Here is a 17,630-nt window from a genome sequence, read left to right as displayed (position 1 = left end):
GTCTGTGTGTGTGTCTGCGTGCGTGTCTGTGTGTGTGTCTGTGTGTGTGTCTGCGTGCGTGTCTGTGTCTGTGTGTGTGTCTGTGTGTGTGTCTGTGTGTGTGTCTGTGTGTGCGTCTGTGTGTGCGTCTGTGTGTGTGTCTGTGTGTGTGTCTGTGTGCGTGTCTGTGTGTGTGTCTGTGTGTGTGTCTGCGTGCGTGTCACCAGACGCGTGCAACTTCGTCGACGGTGATTGCGTCTTATTTGCTGGAGTGCGTCTTATAATCCGGAGCTCTACAAAAACAATGCACCTTGTGCTTGACACATTTTGGGGAGTTGGGGGAGGGGGGTCTTTTTTCGGTGACGCGTTGATTTGGCGCTGCCCAAGGCGCATGGCCCGAAACGTCTGCTATCGCATTGATCTCGAATTCAATCGTCGCGTGCCTGCGAGATGTCGTCGAGTTTCTGATTGGCTCGTTGAGCCCCCCCCCTCCTCCATAGCCCCCCCCCCCCCCCCTCTATAGCCCCTCCCCTCTATAGCCCCCCCCTCCATAGCCCCCCCCCCCCTCTATAGCCCCTCCCCTCTATAGCCCCCCCCCCTCCATAGCCCCTCCCCTCTATAGCCCCCCCCTCCATAGCCCCTCCCCTCTATAGCCCCCCCCTCCATAGCCCCTCCCCCCAGCTGGAGTTGACGCGGGGCGACTTGCGGCGAGCTCGATTGGTCGCGCCTGGCTCAGCCCCCACCCCCCACACGGCGCTCTCGATTGGTCGAGTGCTCACGCCTGGCCGGTGTGGGGGGTGGGGGCGGGGCGCTGGGGAGGGGCGGGGTGGCCGCGGGGGAGGGGCGGGGCTGCTCCGCCCACATCGGAGCAGCGCTGCCGCTCCCACGTGCGGCAGAGTCGTGGAACCCGCTCCCACGTGCGCCACAGTCAGGGACCCCCCCCCCCCCCCGGCTTCCCGCAGGGGCTCACGGCACCGGGGGCTGGGAGAGCCAGAGCGGCGGGGAGCCTCGACCGGGGACCGGAGGATACAACTCACGGGGTGGAGCGCGAACGATTCTCGGCGAACGCCGCTGCCGTGACCCCCCCGAGTCCCCGAGTCGTCTCCAGCGGGACGCGGGGGTCGGGATCGGGGAGTCGTCCCGGGCGGAGCGCGGTGGACTCGGCCGGGATGGACGCGGCCGCTTCCTCGCCGCGCCAGGGTTGGCTCCGCGTGCACGGTGAGTGGCACAGCGTGACACAGCGTGGGGGTGTCACCCTCACCACGCAGTGAGTGACACCCTCACCACGCAGTGAGTGACACCCTCACCACAGCGTGACACAGCGTGACACCCTCACCACGCAGTGAGTGACACCCTCACCACAGCGTGACACAGCGTGGGGGTGTCACCCTCACCACGCAGTGAGTGACACCCTCACCACAGCGTGACACCCTCACTACAGCGTCAGTGACACCCTCACCACACCGTGTCACCTTCACCACAGTGAGTGACACCCTCACTACACGGTGACATCCGTACCATCACCTACCTCACCAGCACACAACACAAATCGCCCTCATCACCACCACCACCACCTTCACCATCATCACGCAAACTATCACCTCCCCTCACCATCACCACCCTCAACATCACCACCATCACGACGAGATGCGTCATCACCCTCACCCTCACTCACCATCACCCTCATCACCACCATCACCCTCACTCACCATCACCCTCGCCACCATCACCCTCGTCCACCATCACCATCACCCTCACCACCATCACCCTCATCACCCTCATCACCCTCACCACCCTCACCACTATCACCCTTGCAATCATCACCCTTATCACCCTCACCATCATCACCCTCACCACCATCACCCTCACTCACCATCACTCACCATCACCCTCACCACCATCACCCTTGCAATCATCACCCTTATCACCTTCACCATCATCACCCTCACCACAATCACCCTCACCACCATCACCCTCATCACCCTCACCACCATCACCCTCACCACCATCACCCTCATCACCCTCACCACCATCACCCTCATCACCCTTGCCATCACCACCATCACCCTCACCACCATCATATCCCCCACTCTCACCACCATCACCATCACACCCCTCGCCCTCCCTGCCCTGCGTCACCAGGCGCAGGTTGTCACGGGGATCAGAGCGCGCGGTCCATGCCCTCACGTCCCGTCTCTTCATCAGCACCACCACAACCACCACCACAACCACCACCACAACCACCACAACAACCACAACAACAACAATCGCTGTTAGCGAGCGCCTATCAAGGCCGACACTGACACACGAGGGGGTGGGTGGCCAGTACCACGCCCGGCCGCCTTTGTCTTCTCAGTGGCGATGTTTTTATTTACATCGCCACCAAGTACTCATTTGAGGCTGAGTCGACCTAGGGGAGCCCCAGGACCGATTCAGATAATCGTCATCGGTGTTGGCCGTGAGCGGGAATCGAACTCTGCTCGGGTGCTTCGTAGTGCAACGCGCTCACTGTGATGCTACCCCTCCCCACTACCACCACGACCACCACAACAGCTACCACTAACCACCACAACAACCACCACTAACCACCACCACTACCCACCACCACGAACCACAAGTGTCACGACCACTACGAACCACAAGTGTCACGACCACCACGACCATCACCATAACCACCACTACAGCCACCACTAACCACCACACGTGTCACGCTGCAGCACTGAGGACTGTGGACACGCCTGGCCACATCTCGCTTATCGTGCCCGCTGTGTGTGTGTGTTACACGTGTAGCTGTGTGTGTGTGTTACACGTGTCGCTGTGTGTGTGTGTTACACGTGTAGCTGTGTGTGTGTGTTACACGTGTAGCTGTGTGTGTGTGTTACACGTGTAGCTGTGTGTGTGTGTTACACGTGTAGCTGTGTGTGTGTGTTACACGTGTAGCTGTGTGTGTGTGTTACACGTGTCGCTGTGTGTGTGTGTTACACGTGTCGTTGTGTGTGTGTGTGTTACACGTGTCGCTGTGTGTGTTACACGTGTCGCTGTGTGTGTGTGTTACACGTGTAGCTGTGTGTGTGTGTTACACGTGTAGCTGTGTGTGTGTGTTACACGTGTCGCTGTGTGTGTGTGTGTTACACGTGTAGCTGTGTGTGTGTGTGTTACACGTGTAGCTGTGTGTGTGTGTGTTACACGTGTAGCTGTGTGTGTGTGTTACACGTGTAGCTGTGTGTGTGTGTTACACGTGTAGCTGTGTGTGTGTGTTACACGTGTAGCTGTGTGTGTGTGTTGCACGTGTAGCTGTGTGTGTGTGTTACACGTGTCGCTGTGTGTGTGTGTGTTACACGTGTAGCTGTGTGTGTGTGTTACACGTGTAGCTGTGTGTGTGTGTGTTACACGTGTAGCTGTGTGTGTGTGTTGCACGTGTAGCTGTGTGTGTGTGTGTTACACGTGTAGCTGTGTGTGTGTGTTACACGTGTCGCTGTGTGTGTGTGTGTTACACGTGTAGCTGTGTGTGTGTTGCACGTGTAGCTGTGTGTGTGTGTTACACGTGTAGCTGTGTGTGTGTGTGTTACACGTGTAGCTGTGTGTGTGTGTTACACGTGTCGCTGTGTGTGTGTTACACGTGTCGTTGTGTGTGTGTGTGTTACACGTGTCGTTGTGTGTGTGTTACACGTGTCGTTGTGTGTGTTACACGTGTCGTTTGTGTGTGTGTTACACGTGTCGCTGTGTGTGTGTTACACGTGTCGTTGTGTGTGTGTGTTACACGTGTCGTGTGTGTGTGTTACACGTGTCGCTGTGTGTGTGTTACACGTGTCGTTGTGTGTGTGTGTTACACGTGTCGTGTGTGTGTGTTACACGTGTCGTGTGTGTGTGTTACACGTGTCGTTGTGTGTGTGTGTTACACGTGTCGCTGTGTGTGTTACACGTGTCGATGTGTGTGTGTTACACGTGTCGTGTGTGGTGTGGTTACACGTGTCGTGTGTGTGTGTGTGTTACACGTGTCGTTGTGTGTGTGTGTTACACGTGTCGTTGTGTGTGTGTGTTACACGTGTCGCTGTGTGTGTTACACGTGTCGCTGTGTGTGTGTTACACGTGTCGTTGTGTGTGTGTGTGTTACACGTGTCGCTGTGTGTATGTTACACGTGTCGTTGTGTGTGTGTGTTACACGTGTCGTTGTGTGTGTGTGTGTTACACGTGTCGTTGTGTGTGTGTGTGTTACACGTGTCGCTGTGTGTATGTTACACGTGTCGTTGTGTGTGTGTGTTACACGTGTCGCTGTGTGTGTGTTACACGTGTCGTTGTGTGTGTGCCCGCACCACACGTGGTAGGCGATGACATCAGCTGTGTGTGTGTGTTACACGTGTAGCTGTGTGTGTGAGTGCGTGCGCGCGTGTCAGCACGCATTGCTGTTGTGGGGGTGTTGTGATGTTGTATTGCTGTGATGTTGTATTGCTGTGGTGTTGTGCTGTGGTGGCATTCCTTTCAACCCCTTATCAGTGCCCTGCCTTATTACAGACCAAGTCACACCTCATTGGTCACTCCGTGACCTTATAAATTCAACGTCCATCCTACAAAAGTCCCATCACAAGGGAGAAACACAAACAAATATGAACGGCTGTACGCCATGGACCTGAAAACTCAATTCCCCTGTCCAAGAATACGGCGGCTGAGCCGTGTGGGTTGACAGCTATTTGGTGGTGGTGGTGGTGGTTGTGGTGGTGGTGGTGGTTGTGGTGGTGGTGGTGGTTGTGGTGGTGGTGGTGGTTGTGCTGCCCCCACGCACTGAACCCCACTCAGGCTTGGGCGATGGAGGTCACATCAGCTGGGCTGGGCAGCGGCGCAGGCAGGCAGACGTTGTTAAACACAAGCACGTGGGGAGACAAACACGGCGAGGAGCCGGGGGTTGATTGTGTCTCATCATCATTAACGTAACGATGGCTCTGCTGATGATTATGGTGATGATTCTGGTGATGATTCTGGTGATGATTATGGTGATGATTCTGGTGATGATTATATAATCGCTTGCGTCACTTCGTGTGTGCCCGGCTCCATCACTGGCGGCGTTTGCTTTGGCGCTGTCCACACAGAAGACCTCTCACTCACTCACTCGCCCACCACGCTGCCCACACAGAAGACGTCTCACTCTCTCACTCGCCCACCACGTTGCCCACACAGAAGACCTCTCACTCACTCACTCGCCCACCACGCTGCCCACACAGAAGACCTCTCACTCACTCACTCGCCCACCACGCTGCCCACACAGAAGACGTCTCACTCTCTCACTCGCCCACCACGCTGCCCACACAGAAGACCTCTCTCTCTCTCACTCGCCCACCACGCTGCCCACACAGAAGACCTCTCACTCACTCACTCGCCCACCACGCTGCCCACACAGAAGACCTCTCACTCACTCACTCGCCCACCACGCTGCCCACACAGAAGACGTCTCACTCTCTCACTCGCCCACCACGCTGCCCACACAGAAGACGTCTCTCTCACTCACTCGCCCACCACGCTGCCCACACAGAAGACCTCTCACTCACTCACTCACTCGCCCACCACGCTGCCCACACAGAAGACCTCTCACTCTCTCACTCGCCCACCACGCTGCCCACACAGAAGACGTCTCTCTCTCTCACTCGCCCACCACGCTGCCCACACAGAAGACGTCTCTCTCTCTCACTCGCCCACCACGCTGCCCACACAGAAGACCTCTCACTCTCTCACTCGCCCACCACGCTGCCCACACAGAAGACCTCTCTCTCTCTCACTCGCCCACCACGCTGCCCACACAGAAGACCTCTCACTCTCTCACTCGCCCACCACGCTGCCCACACAGAAGACGTCTCTCTCTCTCACTCGCCCACCACGCGGCCCTGCGCCTTTAAGGGCCGCGGCTGCCCCGTATCCGCGGATCAGCCTAATCTGGGGGGGAGGAGGGGCGCTCATTCTTTCGTATGACAATGTGAAATTACGACACATTATACGCGTGGCGTGTGTGTTTATATATTGAGGTTATGAATCCTCTGTGGAGGCGTGCAGGGAGGGGGGTGTGGGATTCATGGTTTGGCTCTGGTGACCGTAGCAGTTGCATTGTTGCGAAGTCCGTTCCTCGTTTTCCATCGATGGAAGGAGGTGACCGCATCTGACATGCCCTGTTCTGCACTGGCTAGGGGTCGAACCGGGGCGGGGGGGGGTGCCGGGTCCGTTACGAGCTCCTTGTTTGATAAATCGCTCCAGGTCGTCCAAGATGCGCTGGGTTACATAAAGCAGGTCTGGGCATCTCTTGGATCTTGGATGGGTGGTTTTTTTGGAGCCAGTGTGGGGAGGGGAGTATTTGCACGGGGAGGGGAGGGGGGGTGTCAATATAAGCCCCCCTGCTTGTGGTGCCCGTTGTAGAGTTGTGGGTCCCAGGGCTTGGCGAGCGGACAGGGGGGAGCAGTCCTCTGCGGTCGAACAGACCAGCAGCGCCAATGCCGCTGCTGTGCGTGCACTTGTGCCCCCCCCCCCCCCCCCCCCATGTGGTGCCCGCTCGGTCTCTCTGTGAGACTCAACCCAGACTGTGGGGTTTGTTGAGGGCCCCTTTGAGGGGGCTTCCGAAGCTCCGGCTCCTATCCAGGGTCACGCCGAGGTGATTTGGGGGGCTGGCTTCACGTCCTACCCTCCGCCCCAGAAGAGTCACCGTCAAGCGGTGGGCAGCCTCGTCGTCCACACGTGAAGCTGTCGCCAGTCTTCGCCGTGATGGAGTCTCGAGGCCGCCTGTGAGAGTGCCGCCGATGGGAGACTGCTGGTTGTTGTTGTTGTTGCCTTGTACTGTACCACACGTGCGATCTCGTCTCCATAAATGAATGTCCGGGATGCCATCCTGATGATCTCGCTCGTCACTACGTCGACGAGCAGTGGAGGCCATTGTTGTTGTGTGCATCTAGAAGTCTAGGTGCACGCGATACCGGCAGTTTCCGAGTAAGCCTCTGATGCAACCGACGGTTTTCTGGCATTTGATGAGCCTAGATACTTTGTCTACGTCGCCACACCGTGTCGTCACAGGCAGACGATACATCCACTCGTGCCACGCCTGTTTCGCGTGTTCATCGGAGAGCAGCCTCAACATGGCTTGTGGGAGCAAGGAGATGGTCACAGCGACTCACATCCAGGTTTAAAACCGGCGAGTTTCTTCGGTAAGCTGGATTCAATGATCGGGTTGAGATCGGGCCAGAAGCGCCTTCAACTAAGGTTTACTTGCGGTGCAGAGGAGTGGGATGAGGCAATAGCTGGCAGGATCCCACACATCCGATTAGCACGGTTGGCTATGTACGATGTGAAAGAAGTTCAACATACAGTGTCTTGCTTTCGTCCCCAGATTCTAGAGAGACCCTGGGTGATTCAATCCAGGCCAGCATCCTTGCCAGTTCTTCGTGGCGAATATAGCCGTGTTAATTCCTCCAGCGCAAATGGGCCAGATAGAGGGGATGACACTGGGCTCTGCTTGTAGGTTCCCGACATTATTCTTGGACCCCCCCCCCCATCTTTTGTCCACTTGTCAGACGCGGCTGTTGATGCTTGCAGGAGGTGTGAGGCCACAGAAAGTTGCAGTCGAACGCTGCTGCTGTGTCTCTTGCCAAGCGTTGACTTGATGCAGTCCCAGAGGACCATGCGTTTGATGGGATGTTGAAGACATTGTTTCACGCAGAGGAGGCGTTGGTGTCTGCTTTATTTATCGTGTTGCGTAAGTTGTCCAGAGCAAGGCTGTTGATGGTTGATGTGTGGGCTGGTTATGGGGGTGCGCGTCAGGCTACGGGGACAGCAGCAGCAGCATAGCCGCACGTGGGAGCCTGTCACCGGACTACAGGACGCATCTCTCCTCCCACCGCGCGTCTGAAAGCGAACGTTGGCGATGCGTCGTACTGTATACAATTGCGGTAGCCACGTGCAAGTGTGTGAGACCAGATGCTGTGTGAAGTTGTTGTTGACGCCCGGGCACACGTTTGGGGTGCGTCTCACTTTCCGGCAGTGTCTCCTGATGCAGACAATGCGGGTACCGACCGAAGCGAGACGAACTCTGCTCCTCTGTACGCGGCAGACCGTCCGCTGTGCGTAGGGGGAGCGGCTTCCACTGCTACGAGAGCGCTCTGCGCGTGCGATTCTGAGTTTAAAAGGGAGATGTATTGAATCTCTGAGCGTTAAAGCACCGTTACTTCAATTCAAACGAGAGTTGCCGTAATTGTAACCTAACACGGGATCCGATCGTAATCCCACGATAGAGAGAGAGCGAGATGCGGGGGAGGGATTGTATCGGCGCGGGAGGGATGACAGGGACGGAGCGATGTAGCGGAGAGTGATGTAGGCGAGTTATCTCAGGGAGGGAGCGATACAGGAGAGGGAGTGATGGAGTGATGTCGGGGTGGGAGGGTGGGAGGGATGGTGGGGAGCGAGCGGTCTCGGGGCGGGAGTGCTGCTGGCAGCGCGGATGATGCAGCGGCAGCTGAGCGCGGCACGCGGCTGAGCGCTCCGTGCTGCAGCAGCAGCAGCAGCAGCGGGGCAATGTGCTGCGTGTGCAGCGGGGCAATGTGCTGCGAGTGCAGCAGGCGGGGAGCCACAGCTCTGCAGAGCCTCGCACTCTGGTCTCGCGGGCTGTGAAGTTACGCAGCGCGTCTGCCTCGCCGTGCTCTGCAGATTATCGGACGCTTGGGGAAGGGGAGACGCGCACCTACGCTGTAGCCCCGTGTCAAATAAACGTTGTACACATCTGGTGACACGCGCGTGTACCCGATGCTTTTATACGACACATCCCCAACTTTTATTCTAAAATACAGGTTGCGAAGAAAGAAGTTGCGTCTTTTTAAATCCTTTATATTAAGTTCACTTGCTTGCGCGCTTACGACCGTGCAAATCTTTCGGTCGTTTTTTAACCCACTTCCCGTGATCCAATCGAGCTGACATTTTCCACACAGACTCGTTGTGCGTGACAATTAATTTTCGTGAAATTTTTTTTCCTAAATTTTGCACTTTTTAGGAAAAAATAAATTATATTTAATTACCAATTGCTTAATGGTGGCAGGTAATCATCTGACCCATAGGTGGCAGCCATCTCAAGCCAGAAGACGAGAGGACTCTAGCCGCCACGCATATAAAGGATTTATAGTGAAAAACTTAGTTTTTTACGGGTTAATTTTTATAACACAGATTACAACGGTGCAGGTTTACCGCTACCCGCACGCTCCGTCTTCGAATGCGGAGAGCAACTACGTTCAATGGCAGAACTCGGGACGTTGTTTTCACAAGAAGTGATTGTTTACAGAGACGCTAAAGTGCATCTATTCGTGGGTCGGTGCGGCTTGCGTGCTCCTTGCATTGTGAAGAGGGCCGCTTCTCTACGCTGGCGTCAAAACGACTTCTTACAATTTTCGTGTCTTTGTGGTTGCTTCTTTACATTGGCAGGGTTCGTTGGCTGGCTGCATCGATCCGTGGAACTGGAGAAATGTGCCGTGCCAGCACTCGCTGTCCCTCTATAAAATCACGCCTTGTAACTCTGACACGTTAACCACAACCACTGCGATGCGCTAGGCTATTTTAGCTGGAATCCTTTGCACGCCACTTTGAGCTGTATTCGTCGTAACGGACGCATCGCGTCGTCAAGAGACTGATGCTCACCTGTCCTTCGTCAATGTAAAATGAAAGACAAAGCCATCAGTAGTGCGATCGCAGCCATGCAACTCAAATTGTGGAACATAAAGTTAACCCACAGAGACACACAGAGACACATGGAGATGCATAGAGACACACAGAGACGCATGGAGATGCCTAGAGATACGTAAAGATTCAGAGACCCGTAGAGATACACGGAGCTCCAGTAAGATACATAGACTCCTAGAGATATGCAGAAACTCGTATAGATGCATTCAAGAAAGGCCCAAGTGTAATTATGGCCATGTAACACAAACGATGGACCATACATAATGCATCCCTGTAGTCTGCACTTCTTCAACGGACTAGCAAAGCTCCACGAGCTCTATCTCTCTCTGCTGAAGCCCGCTCGTTGTGGCCAGCAGATCTCGATAGTGGTGTCTCGCTCCTTAACACATCACAGCCATACACAGTCGCAGAATAGAATTGTATAACAACAACAACAACGTTAATTTGCATCCCATTGCCCCATTGCCTATACAATGTTGGATAGACGTCACGGTCACATTAAGTCATAATTATTAAAAGCCATCACGTTGTCATTGATGCGTGACCAGCTTCTAAAATTAGAGGCTTGGACTGTTCCTTGTACTTGGCTTGATGATTGACACTTTTCCGCATCCTTTGACATCGGGCCACGGTTATCACGGGGTGGAACCACAGCGATTATGTTCATTTTGGGCACGAAGACAGATTTCCCCAAAGGTTTTTACATGACTGTACTGTCCTCGCACATCTTTTGTGAATTTGTGACATTTAATCACCTGTAAATTGTCTTAATTTAGGGGTCTTTGCTGTCTAATAACGATGTTTAAGTTTGTAATTTCTCTCACAGTGGGGGGTAATTGCTGCTGCGGAAGAAACTGGAAAATGTCACGAATGCGGCCTGTTTATTCACAACGGTAGTGCATCAGGGAGACCGCCCAGAGGGAGTCTCCTCTTGTCCGCGATGACGTGTGGGTGCCGGTGCCGCGGGTCCTATTATCCGCCGGTTCATTCACGGGGAATTTACTCCGCTCGCCTTCCGGGGCCAACTATTGCAAGTAAGTGGACGCCTTCCACGTCGCCTTTGTGAAAATTATCAGGTGACGTAGGACAATTGTAAACTCAGGGCCTCAGGTGATAGAAGTTGTTGCGGATCCTAGAGCTCTCGTGGATGCAAGGAGTCGCAGACAAGACGGAGACAGTTCTCCCGCGCTCTTCTCCTGATCTCTCACCCTTCTCCTCTGATGCCCCCAGAAGTTTCTCCTTCGGCCGCCCCTCACCCTGGCCACCCACCTCACCAGCCCCTGGTATTCTCGTGCAGCCACGTGGCACCGCAGCAGCATTCATTGGTATCTCGCTCGTCCACCGTGTGCTTGCGATTTCCCCCCCCCCCCCCCGCAATTAATCAAATAATTTGTTGAAAAAACTTTGTACGAAGCGGACGCTAAATGTTCGACAATCAATCATAGCAATGTCCTGGATAATTTGCCCCGTTTTGAACATCCTTTTGTGTAGACGCGTGCCAACGTAGAAACTCGCACGGTTCACCATCAATCACGCCAAATGGTTTCATCAGGGTCACGGGCGTTTTCCAGAGCGTATCCTGTGCCCCACGATGTTATTCTTAAAATGTTTCCCGTGTAGACCACGTCCCGAAGAACAGATGCACGTCCTCGGGCGCCAGATCTGGGTTTGTCCGGTGGTGGGATGGGGGTGGTGTGGGGTACGTCAACCCCCAAACCGGACGACGGCCTCTGACGTTTCGAGGACTCGTGTGCGGTCTGCCACTGTGGGTGTCAGTGGACGACTTCTGCCCGTCTGAATACACGTGCGCTTTACATTTCGAAAAGAGCGTGCAGTGCGTAACGTTTCAAAGGAAAACGATAAAGCGTTCCGGACGGCGAAAAAAAACTGGGAGCGAACGCTTTGGGTATCCGCGGTTTATAAAAACCTCGTCCAGTGGACTAAAGGGGGAGGGCAGAAGTGGCAGACCGCCAAAGCGGGAGGAAGTGAGGTCAGCGAGGTGTACAGTAAGGTGGGAGCGGACGCCACAATGCGTGTTGAGAACAATGAGCGCGAGATGGTGAACCCGATGCCCCGTGTCAGTGGGAGGCAGCGTGTTGGGGGGGGGGGGTCTCGTGGAGAGATGCGGCGGTGGCGGCGGTGTCCGTCCCACGCATCCCAACTGATGAGCCCACCGGCAGCGTGATCATATTGAAGTTTACCGTCAATCAACTTACACAAATCTGGTTGTGCGCTCGCCCACGCGATTATTTGATGCGCCGTCGAGTTCCGCTTTAAAATAAATCAACATGAAATGCGACAATAGGGTTTTACCCTTTCTGGCGATAAAACAGTGGTGTTAAGATGTTAAAACACCAAACTGAGACCTTTACAAGGAATCATGTCTGTACTTGTGGTGAACATGCAAACAAAAAAAAATCTCAACACCTGTTTTATTGCCAGAAAAGGGAAGACCCCATTATCAGAAGTTAATACCAGCAAAGGAGGTCTCGTGATGCAACATGAAGAGCGTTGTAGAATCTAGAGAATACGGCGGAGTTGTGGACCGGGTGTGTAACGTTTTCCGGGATACGGGGGGCGTACCCGGAAATGCATCCTTGAGAACCTGAATGCAAAGTGAAACATCAGACATATATCGAAACGTATTTTTCCAAAAGGTCCCATTACATAACCTAAGATGCGTTCCTCAAGAAATGATTCTCTGACCTGAAACCTACTAAAATAGCACCTTTTTCAACACAAATAAGATATTATCACGCGTACATATGGAGAACATTAACTAGACGGGTAATACAAAACAAATGTTGTATATTGTTATTTGCTGCAGTGCACGTAGTGTGAGGTCGGTGTGGAGGAGTGGAGGGGGGGTGGCGCTCCTGCACCCTCCCTCGCCCTCTGCTGCACTCTCCACGTGTGTGCCCCGCCAGTGAACCGGCGGCGGTGGCGGCAGCAGCCAGCAGCCGAGCGGCCTGGCCCACCGTATAACATGCACGCACACACCACATGGACGTGAATTTGCAACAAACATTAAAACAAAAAATTCCACCCAAACAAATAATTTTGAATAAAAGAAAATAATGAAACGAACGAGACCCACGCCAAAACAATGTGTTAAATCTATGACGGACGGAATCATGGTTCATTGTAAATCTAATGAACGTCATCGGTGCGCAGAGGGGGTCTCTCAATTCTGCTTGTCACAGCGGCATGAGGGTTACATTCTCAGACAACTCGTCAGACTGGCAGAGAGTAGGTCGCTGGCTTGTCTGCGCTGCGCGGGGTCAGCGGCATCAAGGTGCGTGCCGCGGCTGCTCCACACGGGGGCAGGGGGGGGGGCAGGGGGGGGCAGGGGGGGGGGCAGGGGGGGCACGCACCACACTCCCCGGCTGTTTCACCCGACCCACCCGAGGACACGTCTCGCGTGCGCTCATCACCTTGTCTATTCCACGAAAATAACAGTTAATTGAAATTACCATTTAAGCGAATATGGGAAATACACGTTAAAGGCTTAATTTGTACAAAGATGATCGAAATTTGACCTTATTCAGCCTAAAAACACAGTTTATAATATTTAAACACGTAATTTTAATAAATAAGCGTTCTAAGAACATACCGAAGCATTACTATGAATAGAAACATAGATAAATAATTAAGAAATAGAGCATACATTTACAAATATTACCTGCGGTTCTTAAAACGCCAATAAATGGGTGGGTAGCTGATTGGCCGAGGTCTGCTGAGTCCACTTTGGAGCGGTCTGATTGGCCCAAGTTGGCGGCCACGTGACGTTGTAAATCACACGTGACTCGAAAGTGTGTCGCTACTAGAAACAACGGGGCCCCAATGAAGGCAGATCGTGAATCGAAATATTGTTAGACGACGACATCGCAAACCGAGGGAACGCTGTGTACTGGTAGATTTCTAAGGGGTAAAGAAATGTGTTTCTTCCCTTGTTGCTGAAGATGCAATCGGCATCCACTCAGTAAACCCGCCGAAGTAAATAAATAGCCCTGAAGATTCTCCAACTTTTTTATTATTATTACACGCTTTTATTAACTCACTCTGTTGTATCCTCAAATCTTGTAACTCAATTGTAACCCACTTCCCAATGTGGTATCGACTGCAAACTTGGTATACTTAAGTCATACTGATGACAATACTAAATTCTATCATTAAAAATAAAAAAATAAACATTCTTTTTTATATGTTATGTTTCGGCTTGGGTCTAATTGTCCACGCTCAACTGACGTTGGCTGTAATTGCCCATGGTCCGTTACGCTATGGCAAGCTTCGGGGCCACTTCCTGGAGTCGTGGAGTTCTTCCATTATTAGTACATTTCATAAAAGCGTGTTTTAAAGAAAGTTTTTAAAAAAATGTATATTATTTAATCGAGGAATTTTTGAGGAGCTTCGAAAGCCCAAGTGTGTCCCAGCCAGGACACACAAGCAAGTGGTTGGCGCTCATCTCAAACCCCTGCGGCAAATTCCACATTTCCATGGAGGTGGGCCAGTCTGTTTACATAACCAACCCCGTTGTGGTTCCCCCAAAGTGGTACACATGTTTTATGTATTGCTTATTTAGCAAATGCTTTTACAAGTGATACATTTTTAATTCCCATGGAGCGATGATTGTGGCCAAATCATCCCGTTGGGCTGAATGTGAAGAGAAGGATAACGGGGATATGGAGTTGAGGTCAAATCTAGATTGAATACTAATTTTTTTTTATTGCTTGTTGTGTTTAGTTTGTTGTCCTTCCCCCCACACCTCTGATTATCACGGTTGGCTGTGTACGGTGCGAAAGAAGTTCACCAGTTCACCGTAGTGCATGCAAGGGGGAGGAAAGGGTGGAACGAAGTTAAACATTTCAACTCCACGAAGATCAAGCGGCTGTAAGGGGGAGAGAGTGGCACGAGAGCCTGGGTCCTGGCGTCGCGTGCAACGGCGTAACTGAGAGGAGTTTACAGAGAGGCTGCTGCGCATGTTGCCCCACCGCCCATTTGGGCGACGGCGTGAGGTTTGGCGGCAGAGCAGAGAGCTCGAACGCACCTCGCGGTAAATCACTCAACAGATTATGCCTCGGGGTTGGGGGGGGGACCCTGCAAAAATGATGGCCGCAGTGTAATTAGCACGAGCGCCACGAATATTAAAATACGTTCCACCACATTTATTGTTTTGGACCCATCATTGTACGTGCGACGGTTTACAGGCGAGCAGAAAACTCGGTGGGGGGTGACCCTGTGAGTTGTGTCCTCTGGGCTGACGGCTCTCCCAGCTGGGCGTCTGTTCACGTGGGTGTGGGGCATTGATTGTCTGGTTAAGTGGGGGGGGGGGGGGAGAGTGGGGGGGGGTCCAGGATTGGCTGTAAGGTGACTCAATTCTCAATCACTCCCCCCCCCCCCATCGTCTGCATATTTCAGAATCAAAATCTTTATTTAGACTGGAGGAGGAATCCGATGAGATTTGAAGCTCTTTTTCACAGATGTCCCGGAGGGGCAGGTCAGAAAGTTAAAATAACAAATAATGCAACAAGAAAATAACTGATAGGAGTGCAAAGTATAGGAAAGGTATGGAAATTACAAACATAAATAAACCAAAAGTAAACTTTTTTTTACCAAGTAAGACCCACTGAGCAATACAGCTGTTTTTCCGAAGTGACCTGGCCACAAATAATTGCTCAATAAAGTGGCTTATCACGTGGCCAAATAGTCTAAACACATGTTTCTAAATGTGGACGGAAAAACTGGAGAAACCTGGAGAAAAACCCACGTGACCACGGGGAGAGAGACACGCAAACTCCAAATATACAGCAGCAGCAGGCATCAGGGTCGGGATCGAACCCACGACCTCCTGCATACCAGACGAGGTAGTTAACATCTCGCCACCGTATTTACGACTGTGACAGCTCATTGGAGCAGCTCTCGATTTCTGGGCACGCTGTTAATGGGACGATTGTCGTGTGGGCAGTGGTGGAAGAGGTAGCGCCGTGCGAGAGCACGGCACACCGTCACCTCTCACGGCACCACACCATGCGTACCGAGACTATCCCGAACGCTTTCACCCAAGGCAACACCCATGTTTGGTGGGCCGCAGGACAGATGTTGGTTTCATCTCGCGACTTCTACATTTCCATGTTGACCATTGGCTATGATTGGGATTTATATTATTGCTGGCAGCCACAGATATCGGAAGCAATGCAGGTAATAGTTAAATGGGATTCATAAAGTGCATCACTGAACGGCTGACACATTAATGTAATCATAATTTCATGCACGTGTTTCCTTTGTGTCTTTTGTAAATACATTTTTCGATTACAATTATTAAGAATGAGGGGCTTTGTGGCCTTCCTCCGGATAGTGTAGAGTAAGCATTAGGATGAATAATTTATATTTATACATGGCCCTCACATCTGTGATTTCCGTTTGTTCCGATTGTTCATAGATGCCGATTTATGGCGACGCTTTATTATCGCGACGATGCGATTTACAGCGTCGAATCGCACCGTCGTCACGAACGACGGCGATAATGATGAGTGCAAACCATGCGGATATATTTTCATTTAACAAAATAGTAAAGCCGTCATCAAGGACGCTGATGTAAACCGTAGCCGGCGCTGCAAGCGCAGAGGTCGCTCGCCGGAGCCCGGCGGCCCCATTATAATTTCCGTTCGTGCGCTCGGCGAGCGCGAGAAAGTAATCGCCGAGTGGGATTGAGCGCACGTTTAGCGACGCGACTCGCGAGCAATGCTAATGCGGGGTGAACTCGCCGAGTGAGAATGTGCGTCAAGATGTTGACATTTCTGCAGGAGGAGCGTGGCGGCGCTGCTAAAATTGGCAGAGAAAAAAACATCCCCCAGCCCCCCACCACCCCCTTTTCTGTACCGAGCCCGATGCCCCAGGGGGGCCCAGCGTGTGTCACCCACGCGAGCGCCCCCCACGCTTCGCCCCCCGGGGTTGGGGGGGGGGGGCGTCTCGCACGGCCACAATACTCGCCGCCGATTTCATGTCGGAGATTTTTTTTTAATTTAAGGCGCCCAAAACCTCCTCCCAAGCGGTCCACAACAAACAGCCCCGATGAAGGGTGATGTGGAGCAGGAGTGTAACGCCTTTCTTGAATTGAGCGAGGTTATCTTTATAAGAGCTTGTGGGGAGGGGGGGGGGGAAATTCCACAGTGCAGCTGTGCGAGTGAAGCATTAGAAAGTGAAGTGTTGTGACCTGCAGTGTGGTGAGTGAGTGAGTGGGTGAGTTAGCGAGTGTGTTGTTGTGACCTGCAGTGTGGTGAGTGAGTGAGTGGGTGAGTTAGCGAGTGTGTTGTTGTGACCTGCAGTGTGGTGAGTGAGTGAGTGGGTGAGTTAGCGAGTGTGTTGTTGTGACCTGCAGTGTGGTGAGTGGGCGAGTGAGTGAGGTGGGTGAGTTAGCGAGTAGTGTTGTTGTTACCTCTAGTGGGGAGCAGTAGTGGTCTAGCACGTTGCCCTATGAACCCGTCGATCCGAGTTCGGTTCCTGCTCACGGCCAACACCAGTGAGGATAATCTGAACTGGTCCTGGGCCTCCCCTAAGTCGACTTGGCCTCAAATGAGTAACCAGTGTGGTGTGTAATATCAGCACTGGGGAGACAAAGGCGGTCGGGCGTGGTGCTGGCCACCCTCCACATTGTGCTGTGCCGGCTTTCATAGGTGCTCGCTAACAGCACTTGCCCCAACAATCTGTTGACGGCTATATGGGGGATCTTTGTATTTGCTGTTGTGACCTGTAGTGTGGAGGGGGTGAGCACACTGTGGATGACACGAGGCAGTCATGGGTGGAGGAGTCGATGAGTGACAGTGGAGTAGCGAGGTAAGAGTAATACGGGAGCAACTGACTACCAATGAGACACTCTGAACTGGTCCTGGACCTTCCCTAGGTTGACTCAGCCTTAAATAAGTACCTGCTACAGTGTGTAAACATCAGCACTGGGGAGACAA

General features: G+C 52.9%; 1 protein-coding gene across 2 annotated transcripts in view; it reads left to right on the top strand.

The window, feature by feature from the left end:
* Positions 1-919: 919 nt before the first annotated feature.
* Positions 920-17,630, top strand: part of LOC133341919 (ras GTPase-activating protein nGAP-like) — a 625,061-nt gene continuing 608,350 nt past the window's right edge. For both annotated transcript variants that reach the window (XM_061550751.1, XM_061550750.1), the window contains exon 1: positions 920-1,197. In XM_061550751.1, the coding sequence (XP_061406735.1) occupies positions 1,149-1,197 (49 nt within the window). In that variant the 5' untranslated portion in view covers positions 920-1,148. The remainder of the gene's footprint in view (positions 1,198-17,630) is intronic.

This window comes from Lethenteron reissneri, chromosome 12 (assembly GCF_015708825.2).
Source record: "Lethenteron reissneri isolate LAM-NWPU_2019-01 chromosome 12, ASM1570882v1, whole genome shotgun sequence".
NCBI classification, from domain to species: Eukaryota; Metazoa; Chordata; class Hyperoartia; order Petromyzontiformes; family Petromyzontidae; genus Lethenteron; species Lethenteron reissneri.
This window is presented reverse-complemented; position numbering and strand designations above follow the sequence as displayed.